We start from the raw sequence: 11180 nt of genomic DNA, 5'->3' as shown, positions 1-11180 counted from the left end.
AAACCATAGTTTGTGTTAGAAGTTAATGATTCTTCTACCAAGTACCAGCACAGCTTTGCTTAAGAAGAGAATACTCTGACTTTTGAGCCTTTGTCTGGTAGTGTAACTGCTATTGTTGTGGATACAGAACCTAGGTAGGAACCTCTTTAATATTCTTTTTGTTTGTCTCAACCTTAAAATGCTGCCATTTAGTGTTTGCAGGTAGTGAACATTACTTGTGTAGTACTAGTTACATTTCCTATGACCAATAACGCCAATAATTGTTGTAAATGTCAATGCTTCAATGATGGCATCACGCGTTTCTATGTGTTTACGCATCACATTTCTTGAAAAAGCAAACAGCACTGAGGCCTGCACAGCAATGTGGTATTTGGTACTCATTTTTTATATTAGGTTAACTTAGAAGGTCTTGCTATGATTCCTTAGTGTATTTAAAAATCAATAAGACAATTAGATTAACACTGCAGTAAGTAAATCAGTACTGTAAATCAGTACAGTTCCATGAAGTGCTTTATGAAATGTGGCTCTTGATTTGTGATTTTTTAGTCTACTGGATGGTAGTACCATCTTGAGATGTGCTACTTGAGAGTACAACATGGTGAGAAACAGCCCATAGCTTACAGTGTCTTTGCTGGATTCTGAAAATTCCTCAAGCACCATTGTATTTTTCTTTCATTAGAATCTACAAAACCCATAGCAAACTATTGTCTTCACCTCTGTAAACTAATTACCTGTGATTCATGCTAATGTGCTTAAAGTGGTGGTCTTATTCATTTTAATTTGCATATTAGTAGGGGGTAGAAAACCAAGCTTGAATTTTTTTAATGTTCACTAAGAAATAGATCTGTCTAACAAGCAAGAGTTAGGCCATGGCCCCTATAAGATCATATACTCTGAAGCACTAAAGAAGTCTGAGGCTGTCTTTTGCAAGGCTGGCTGCTGTGCTCTGGAACAATCTCGCAAGGTGCCACATGCTTCCCATGATGTTGTGAAAGCTCTTGGCTCCCACCAACAAAAACGATCCACACTGATTATTAGTGAAGAACCTTGATCTTCGCCCACTCAAAGTGTTTCTCAGAAGAGACTGTACTGAGCGCAAGATCAAATGAGTTTTTCAAATGTTCCCTGAGTATGATGCAAAAGCAAACTGGAAGAACGTTAACTTTTATTCTCATAGTACAGCTTAGGGATTTTTGGTGTATTTTTTATATCTGCATGCTTGTTTTTGGGGAGAGGATTGTTTTCTTCCCTTTGACGTCTTCAGGAAGGACGTCAGGGTGATTTCAGTTTAGGTTGTCCGACTACTTAAACAGTGCCAATATGTTACTTGACTGATCTCATCTTTCTGCAAATGCAGCTGCCTCAGATCATTGCTACAACAGAATGGCTTGTGCAGGCAAAGCATAATAGTTTTAGAGAAGTCATATTAGTGAAAGGACACATTTGGTGCAGAAATCTTCATAATTTTCTTTTGCTTGCAACCAGATCCTTGGTTTAATAAACATGGGAAAAAAGCTGGTGAAATAAATCTAAAATAGCAACTTTATTAATACTTGTAACTGTCAGGCTCAAGAGCTAATATATGTTGACATAATTGTGAATCAACCTTTTACCTTTTTTTCTAATCTTCTTGTGGCATGGCATTTCCCCAGCCCTGATCTCTTCTATCTCCAGCAGATTTCCATGTATGTTGAGGTCAACTGAGGATGGGAGGAGATGCTGCCAGCAGCTCCAACTATTGATCTTTGCACACCGCTTGCTTTAAAATCTCTCCAGCACAGTTGCATCATCTTTTTGCTTCCCTCCTCCCGTTGTAGCCTTCCCCAGAAAAAGTGGCACCATCTCCAGCAGCATCTTTGCAAAGCAACAATAAGACAGGAGCTGGTCACCCCTCTTCTTGCCTGAGAGTCCTTCCTTTAGACCATGGGAGGAGCTGAGCACTGGCATTGCTAAGTAAACTAGCTTCTATCTTCTCACTGGCTTCTCACAGCTGCTCTGTGTGCATCAAGCAGCTTTTGCCCTACAAAGCTGTATTTAATTTTATTTTTCTTCTTTTTTTTTCTATACTTCCTGGTAGCCTAACCTCTGCCTCTTAATGCATTCTTCACTCTTTGTTTTTAACTGTTTAACTTGCTCTTTGTACTTACTGCTCACACTTTTCAGTCTTACCGTCCTCCTCCCTTGTGCCTTCACAGTCTTTCACTGAAACATTTACTATTTCAGAGTATAGATAACTGACTTCTTTTCTTTTTTCTCTGATTTGCCTCTTATTTCTACCTTCATGTTTCTCCACCTTCACTCCTTATCTCCTGGTACTGAGATTCTAAGTCATGTTGTACTTTCAAACTCTCAAAGAAGCTACTTCTTTAGTCCTGTGACCTGCAATGACATGCTACCCCAGCATCTTATTGTAGTCATTAATGTATCATGATAACAGGGAGAAGCTAATCTTTTCAAATTACACAGAGACAGATGAATTTCAGAGGACTGGATACTCAAAAGTATGAGACTACTAACTTTTCCTGAGCACCTCATTTCATAAGCATTTCTGTTGGTAGTTGTGCAGGCTAGTGGAAATCTTTTCCCCTGCTTCTGGTTCCTATCATCTGTCTGAGGAGCCAAAGGGAAGGAAAAGCTCTTTTTTGTCCAGATATGTGGCCTTTCACAGACTTACAGCACAGCCACAAGAAGCAGTGATACTCACATGAGTCAAGTGTTTGGGGAGCTGATATGAACATTGGGAAAGGAAAGGAGTTGTTCATGCCAGCAGTAGTACCTAAGGACATCCTCATAAACTTAAGCCCCCAAAAATCCTAAGTTGTTTAAACATCTGTTTGTGTTTTTATTTTAAACATCCTTAGGTATTAACCCTCTTCTTAACCCATCCGAGTGAAGAAAAATGCTTACCCTTTAAATGGTCTTACAAGTGTTACTCTGCCATATGTACCGTAGCAGCGCAATTTGCAATTGCCGATGGACTTTTTCCAGCATTGGAAAAGTTCATCCAACTTTTTTTCAGCTCCATTCAAGCATGGAAAAACTACCTTTGTGTGGTGCTTCCCCCCCACCCCGCTTCTCTTTTTCACCCTTTTCTCAAATGAGGAGACTACTGTGAAAGGTGAAATAAACCAGTTCCTGTGAACTCTGATTTCTGAGTTCTGACTTGGGGACGTTAGTTTCAATACTCCTATCTCCCCTGTGTATCAAGATCTGCAGATCTGAAGAAGGTTTGTTTCAAGTGACCCAATTTTTCCGAGGGGCTTTGGATCTTCCTGCAGAAATCTGTTTCTAGTTGGAGTTGCACAAACGGGCAAGTGCTTTCATTCTTTAAATAAATTTTGCAAATAGATACATAGACTTCCCTTACAGCTTTTCACTGAAGAATTCTTTTTAATTTCTTACCCATCTTTCAGATATAAAGTTAAAAAAAAAAAAAGGAGAAAATAAAAAGAAGTAGTGTACGATTCATTGTAATAAAACCAAATTCAACTTAATCATGAAGCAGGGCTTTCAACAATAAAAAGATATGTTATATCAAAGGAGGGGGTAAGATTTTTCATCTATGGCTACAGGGTGTGCTCTTTCCTGGGGAACTGGAGCAGTTTTGCTGAACTGCTGAGTTGCAGATGATTTCATGCATCAGAGGATATAGACAGCACTCTAAAAAGAGGGGATTAGGGATACCCCGTATACTATTGCAAGAGCTAAAAAACATATAATATCCTTATAGGAGGTCGTTTAGCTAAAATGATGAATTCTTTTGTCATTAAGAGTTGTTTCCAACAGACCAGCGTGAAAGAATAAGTGAGATGGCATGCTGTTACTACAGAGATCTTACCAATATGATGATTGAGTCCTAAGCTGCTTGGCCTGAATATTCAGAGCTTCCCTAGCACTCTCTGTGCTTCAGCACTGATGTTTTGTTGACCCTTGTAGTTCGTTTTTGCAGAGAGACTTTGTATCTTGCTCTTCTGTGGAAATTGTATTTTGAGCATTAGAAGTCATTCTGGACAGAAAAAGGTGGGGGGGGATAGAGGGAAGAAGAAGGGAGCAGTGGTCAGAGTAAAGAACCATTTTACTTAAAAAGAAATATGTCAAAACAAGATACTTTGGAATTTAAATGAATATACACTTTGAAACACCGAAGTTCCAAATCATTTCCAATGAAAAGATTCAGTTTCAACATCTCAGTGTTTTCCTGTAACTACTGTTTCATCAGAAAGGTCCTTAGAGCAACTCTATTTTGGCATATGTGCTTTTGTATTTATTACTGTTTTCTCTTGCATTCAGATCACTCAGTAAAGAAATCAACCATGACAGTGGAAACTGAATCCAGCAATGTCAGTGACTCAAATCAGGAAGCAGAACCTGCCCAGCTTTTGGATGATGAAGCAAACAAAAATCTACCAATCAAAAAGAAGACTTCCTGTTGCACTGGCTTGAAGGTTTGGTGTCTTATCAATATGACCATGTTGTTATATGTTACGAAATGTTGTTCAAGATACTACATGCCAGATTACTTCATTCCTGTTCACCCTATCTTTTCTGAAACTGGATACACATTGAAGTACAGGGGATGGTTGGATCTTATCTTTGTCCTAAAGAAAATAAAAGTTCCTGATCTACCATATTACTCTCAAGTAACTCACAGGTGGATGCCCTTTTTGGTCACTAGAGAGAGGTAGCAACCTCCAGTTGAAGCAACCTAAAATAGGTGGCTAGGATACACTGTTGTCTGGAGGAAGCTATCACCACCCATTCTTGTAGTGACAAAATAGGGTGAAGCGAACTGTATTCCAGGGCTTTTATCTAATCCAGGGCTGTAGGTCAAACAGTCCACTGATTCCCACAAACACACAAGCTTTCAGCAGCACACAAGAAGAATTCACTGAACAAAGCAAGTAAACTAATGAGAATTTTGCTTTCTTGTTGAAGCCTTAGTATGTATTGCTTCTGGCTGAGCTGCAAATGCCACAAGGGCAAGATTTCTTTTGGCACTGATGTGTTTGGGTTTCTGTTTTGACTACTTCTTCAGGCAGCTTCCTCTCAGGTTAAGTTCCATAGGCCCAGTGGAGTTGCAATAAGGGACACATTTCTTTCTATAAAACAGTCTATAAAATGGAAGATTAATAGAAAAAAAAAAAGGTAATTGCAAGCTTCTCAAACATCCAAAATATTTTGGCTTAAGTATCAGGCAAGGGTTGTTTTATTTCTTATTTTATCTGATTCACATTTGCCACCCATATACACCTGCAAAAATAGCCTGATTTCTCTGAGACACTCAGTAGTAACTCGCCAACATATATGTGGGTAATACTTTAAGACTGTGGATCTATGTCTAACTTTATGGCAATTACAGTTTAACATGCACAATACCTTGGAGGTAATAAAAGACAAACTGTTATTTTCCCTCATATTCCATCAAACATTTTGTGGTTTACCTGGAGATTGCATTTTTGAACTCAAAATACCCAAGTCACTTTTGTTTGTGTTTTCATGCTCATCAGCAGTTTGTGATTTCAGACAAAACCCCTAAGAGCACTGCTGGAATAAGGCAAGAAAGGTGTTTCTGACAGACTTTTTGCCAGTTGAGCTCAGGAAAGACCAAACATGTCAGGACAAAGCCTGCACTTGTGAGATTTTTCTCTTTATTCCTGATAAAAAGAGAGTAAATATACCTATTTTCAAGTTTTCCCTGCTAGTATTGGCTTCATTTCTTACAGTAGATAGTATTGCAAACTCTAAATCTATATTTACTTTTGTTTACCTACCCAACATTTTGTTGTATTGGAACTTTTACCCACTGAGCAATAAGTCTATTTGTTTTTAAAGACTCTGTTGAAATAGTTGGATAATATTTAAACAAACTTAGTTTAACTTTTTATCAAACACATCCTTATTCGTAAAAGCCAATATGTGTGTTAGTGGGAACACCTATAAAATTATAAAGAATATTAAGTTTTCCCTCATGAGGTATATGATGCACAGGAAACATGGCCATAATCCAAATGTTTCAAAATATATCATCTGAAACAGATATGAACTCAACCAGTCTGTTCCACCTTCTACATACTGGGATATCATGAAAACTTGCATAAAGCCTTTATTTTGATGCCACGGCTATCTATATGTTTGGGATAGAACCAGTTATGAACCGGCCTAAAATAAGTGACATGGGGCAGAGGATAATTGGGCTAAGATTAATTTTAGGTTGGACTAGTAGCAGTAAATCTATCCTGATTAGGTATTTTACCTCTGGCAAGTTTTACACTTCTGCAACATCTAGAAATTTCACCATTTTGCCTGCCCTCAGCTTTTTGATAGACGTAACTACAGGATTTCACTAAGGTGAGTAGTCCCCAGTGAGTTCTTTGCCAAATTTAAGTTTGACAGACATAGGATTTCTGCTTTGGAATACCTCTAGCCAGCAATGCAGACAAGATCAGGCTTTCTGTCCATTAAGATGGCTATTGCAAACCTGAACCCTAAAGGAAGCAGCTGCTCTCAGCACAGCACCTTGCACCAACCCTCTTCAACAAGGAAAGCCAGGAGCAAACAGCGCTGAGAGACCACCCTGGTGCTCCATAGCATTAGGGTATGTGAAAATTCATTTACGCAATATTGTCACTGCAATTTGAGTAACAGACATATGCCATTATAATGATTGCTCCACACAGTTTTAAACATCTTTTTGATCCCCCTGTGATCAGTTTTCCTGCTTCTACCTCCCATTTTCTGTCTCAATCTTTCCTCAGGCATTTCTCGCTGCTTTATCATTCAGCTACTTGAGTAAAACGTTGTCTGGTACGATTATGAAAAGTTCCATCACTCAGATTGAACGAAGGTTTGGCCTGACATCATCTACTGTTGGTTTCATTGATGGGAGCTTTGAGATGGGTAATTGATATTCTGTAACATGCAGAGATCTTCTTAGACAAATACAAGGCACAGCATCTGGCACTAATTTTGGTTTATTACCTTCCAGGTAACTTGCTGGTGATTGCATTTGTAAGCTACTTTGGAGCTAAACTTCATAGGCCCAAAGTGATAGCTGTTGGATGCTTTACTATGGCTGTGGGAAGTTTTTTAACAGCAATGCCTCATTTCTTCATGGGATAGTAAGTACTAATCAAGATTAATTCGGGTAACCTAACACTGGAATCAGATTCTGCTTTCTGGTTTTTGAATGAAACTTGGTGTATAGGTTTCCAAAGGTCTGTAGCACCTCACCTCAACGTGCAAGGAATCACACTTCACACACATATCACTGCTTATTTTATCTGGTTGGAAAAATATGGCTTCTCTGAAGAAAAAGTTCAACTTCTTGAAAAATAGGAAAATCACAATGCTTTAGTTTGCAGACAGACTTGTCCAAAAGAGAAAGAGGCAAAGAAGGAAATTATTTTCCAAAATCATTAGAATTTATTTTTTCAGGAAGAAACACTTACCTATGAAAATCTTATGAAAATTCAAGTTTCAAAGGAAACACATTGTTCTTCGAAAATCTTCAACCACACTACTAAGCTGGTGCTGTTTCTTTAACAAATTATACACTCTTCCTGAATGGCAAACTGTAAGAACACTTATTGGGAAAATCATTGTCAACTTAAGAATGTGGCATCATGTGTTGCTAATAAAGATGTCAGGATCATGTAGGCAGGAAAGACAAACCATTATGAACCACAGTAAAATTATGAGGCATATAGAATCCATGTATATGATTTCTAGAGTAAGTCTGTGCTGTTCTGAACAGGATCTCAAAGCTCTGAGCAGATAACTTCATATCGAGTGACATCTCTACCTGAAATACAACTTAATTTATAGCAATAGGTAACTCATGTAGAATCAGGGATTCAAAGCTTACTCAATGAAGAAACCAACTCACAAGGATGCTCACTAGAAGAAATCTCACTCTTTGAAAGAAGCAACCAGAGCCTTGTGTAAGGTGACACGTTTTGCTCTCCTGTGGCAAGCAGCTGCTCCTCACACAAAGCAGCCTCTCAGCTTTGCGCAGAGCCTGTGGATGGATCCGTGCTGGTAGAGCTGATACCAGGGTTTTTCCTGTTCCAAATGCACATGGCTGGTTAAAATGATTTTCCATGGCTGATTAAACTAATTTTTATTAATTTTCTCCAGGCTCAGAGAATTACAGCATGTTGCTTATATGCAAAAATGTTTCCAGCCATAGCTTTGATATAGTGATAGCATATAGAGTAAAACACATTGCTGTTGCTTTTTAAAATATATTAGAATAATTTTAGATATACTAGTGTAAAAAGAAAACTAAGGAATGCTTTTGTCATGACAGTGGATCTTGTACTAGCATCAGACTTCTACTTTCCATACAGTTTCTCATGAACCTGGGCCTGAATATTTATGAGGAAACTGTTCTGCACTGTCTCTTCTGATGAATGCTCTCTGTTTCAACATGAAAATAAGCCTGCCAGATCTAATGAAGTCAGCAGAGTTCCCAGAAGCAGAATGTGTGCTTTACCATGTTGTTGTGCTTAAAGTAATTGTACTTTGCACCTCGACAGGGCTCATATCTTGGAAAAGGACCATGCTGCTGAACGGCTTCCATCACCTGAGCTGCTCAGCTGCCTTCTCACAGCATCGCTCCCTGTAAATACAGCCAAAAAGTGTCTTTCAGCTACTAACTTTATCCACCTGCCTCTATACAACAGCTCTTCCTAAAGACAATGCAAATTATCAGGCAAACAAGTACTGCCTGAAGATGGCTTCTCCTTACTCCTTTCATCCCCACCACCTCAAAATACACATCTAAGATGAAAAGAGGGACTTTTACACTCACAGTCAAGAGATTCTTCTCTTCCTCCTTGACTGTGGGGTCAGCATAAGGAGCTCACTTGGACCTGACCCTAAATTTTGATACCAAAATTTTGATCCTATCTGAATTACTTACAACAGCCCTTCTGAATTTTCCAGCTTAAAATGTTATGTCTTCTAGACAGTTGAATCTTCTTGTTCATTTTAGTGTTTTGGTTTTCCAAAATGTGCTTAAATAACCTTTTTTGCTCCTTCCATAGCACTTTGTATTGATATTTAAACAGATACCTTTCTCTTTCTGGAAATAGCAGTCAAGTGGTTCCTACCCTATTACACTAGTATTTCCCTAATGGACACTGTTTCTAAACCTACTATTGTGTGTTTTCAGCTATAAGTATGAGACAGCATCACATACAGCTTCTTCAGCCAACTTAACTTCAAGCATAAATCCCTGTTCCCTACATCAAGATGTGAACGAAACCTTGCAAGTCTCCAGGTCAGGTAAGGAACTGTAAGTGTAAGTACAAATACAGGAGCTAGTTCTGTCCATGGGTGGAAATAGAGTAAATCATTGCCACATGCAAGATGCTCAGATTTCCAATGTCAGTCTGTACCTGTTTGGGAACATTACCAATACTTAAATGCACTTTGTGTACCACATTTGAAGAAGAAACATCCATCAAACACAAATTGTAAGGGTCCAGATCCCCAGTTTCTTATGTTCACACTTCCAAATTACAATAAAATCAACCTAGCACTGAAGGGGATGCTGAAACCATGTTTCAATTACCTGGATTTTTGGGAAGTGGAAGAGATAGCCTGACAGGATATGAAACTGCACGGAGTTAACTGGAAATAAATGAAGATTTCTATAATCTTGAGTACAGTATGGAATATAGCTCTTGCATGTGCTGCTTTCCATGAGACATAGATAAAGAAAGAGCCAAGCTGTGCCCCAGAAACCATCTCAAACTTCTCACGTTAAAGATACATGTTATATGCCAGGTAATATATTTATGAATATATCAATCTGCCATTTTTTACACAGGCATTTTTTCTAATGGCTAATACTTACTTGTACTTTTAGAAAACAAATACAATGGAGGTGGAGGAAAGTATTATTAAAAGATTATTAAAAAGTATAATGAGATTGATGGCCTTTCATTAATCTTCCATAAGGAAAATGCTGTTAATACCTTAAATATTAAACTATAACCATGTCATGTGCTGAATTTCCTGTGGTTTGTCACTGTTTTGTGTTCAACTATTCTATTACAAAGATGTAAACTCTCATCTGCAGACTGTGAGAAGGAACAAACATCATATATGTGGATATACATCTTACTGGGAAACATGTTACGTGGAATTGGTGAGACACCAATAACACCACTGGGCATCTCTTATCTTGATGATTTTGCTAAAGAAGAGAATGTTCCTGTGTATGTAGGTAATCTCAACATAAAGTAAACTGAGATTTTTAGTGTAAGAAAGAGGTCTATCACCCTCTGCAGCTGTTAAAATGTAACAGCATCTGCTTCATTATATTTTCAGCATGTTTGCACACAATAGGCATGTTGGGTCCAATGTTTGGTTTCCTGTTGGGATCCTTATGTGCAAGACTGTATGTGGATATCGGATTTGTGGATTTAGGTAAGCAAAGCAGTAAAAGCCAAAGTAAGCTTATACGTTCGTAACAGGTTCCTCTACACAGTTGCATAGGTTTTTAGTATGTTAATTATATTAACGTAATTTATATTTGATTTATATTTGTTTCATTAATTTTATTATATAATTTATTATAATTTTATTAATTTACTGGAATCTTTTAGGGTAAAGGCAGAATTAGACAGGGAACATATTTTAGAATTGTGTTTTAGGATTAAAGAATTAAAATACATATTTAACTTTAAAAGTTAGCACCAAGAACTATCACAGACCCAAAATGTTTCACTGAACTGGGGTCTTAGTGAAAGGGTTCTGCTAGTATAGCAGTTTTATAGTTTTGGTGGATTACCCACCCTTTCATCTGGGCATTTTACATTATTTACAGTTCATGTAACATTTGCAGTATGGTATACCAGCCAGCCCTTGCTTATTCAGATGAAAACACATGCATGTATTCACATCTGCAAATGCCAGAGGGAGCAGAGCAATCCCTGTAAGTCAGCATGCAACAACCATAAAAACTAAATTCTCATCCTCCTTGCAATACAAAGTTTAAAGTCATGGCTAATATCACTAATGCCACAGAGAATGCCCCTATGTTTAATGGCAACCTACACAGTCCAGGTTAGCAGAGGATGGTCTCAGCAGAAAAGTATCATCAGCCCTAAAAGGATCTTTTAAGGTTGCAGCTTGTTTGCCACCCATTTTTGGCTTCCTATGTGTTGGAT

At 38.0% G+C, this 11180-nt stretch overlaps 1 protein-coding gene across 2 annotated transcripts in view; it reads left to right on the top strand.

Moving 5' to 3' along the window:
• The window catches only part of LOC115605232 (solute carrier organic anion transporter family member 1C1-like), a 41085-nt gene continuing 29905 nt past the window's right edge, over positions 1 to 11180 (top strand). Inside the window, exons 1-7 of one of the 2 annotated variants that reach the window (XM_030479367.1) lie at positions 1 to 134; positions 4291 to 4445; positions 6756 to 6897; positions 6986 to 7118; positions 9176 to 9288; positions 10088 to 10234; positions 10339 to 10437. In XM_030479367.1, the coding sequence (XP_030335227.1) occupies positions 4314 to 4445; positions 6756 to 6897; positions 6986 to 7118; positions 9176 to 9288; positions 10088 to 10234; positions 10339 to 10437 (766 nt within the window). In that variant the 5' untranslated portion in view covers positions 1 to 134; positions 4291 to 4313. The remainder of the gene's footprint in view (positions 135 to 4290; positions 4446 to 6755; positions 6898 to 6985; positions 7119 to 9175; positions 9289 to 10087; positions 10235 to 10338; positions 10438 to 11180) is intronic. The other variant, XM_030479366.1, reaches the window with a different exon arrangement.

This window comes from Strigops habroptila, chromosome 3, assembly GCF_004027225.2.
Source record: "Strigops habroptila isolate Jane chromosome 3, bStrHab1.2.pri, whole genome shotgun sequence".
Classification (NCBI taxonomy): Eukaryota; Metazoa; Chordata; class Aves; order Psittaciformes; family Psittacidae; genus Strigops; species Strigops habroptila.
This window is presented reverse-complemented; position numbering and strand designations above follow the sequence as displayed.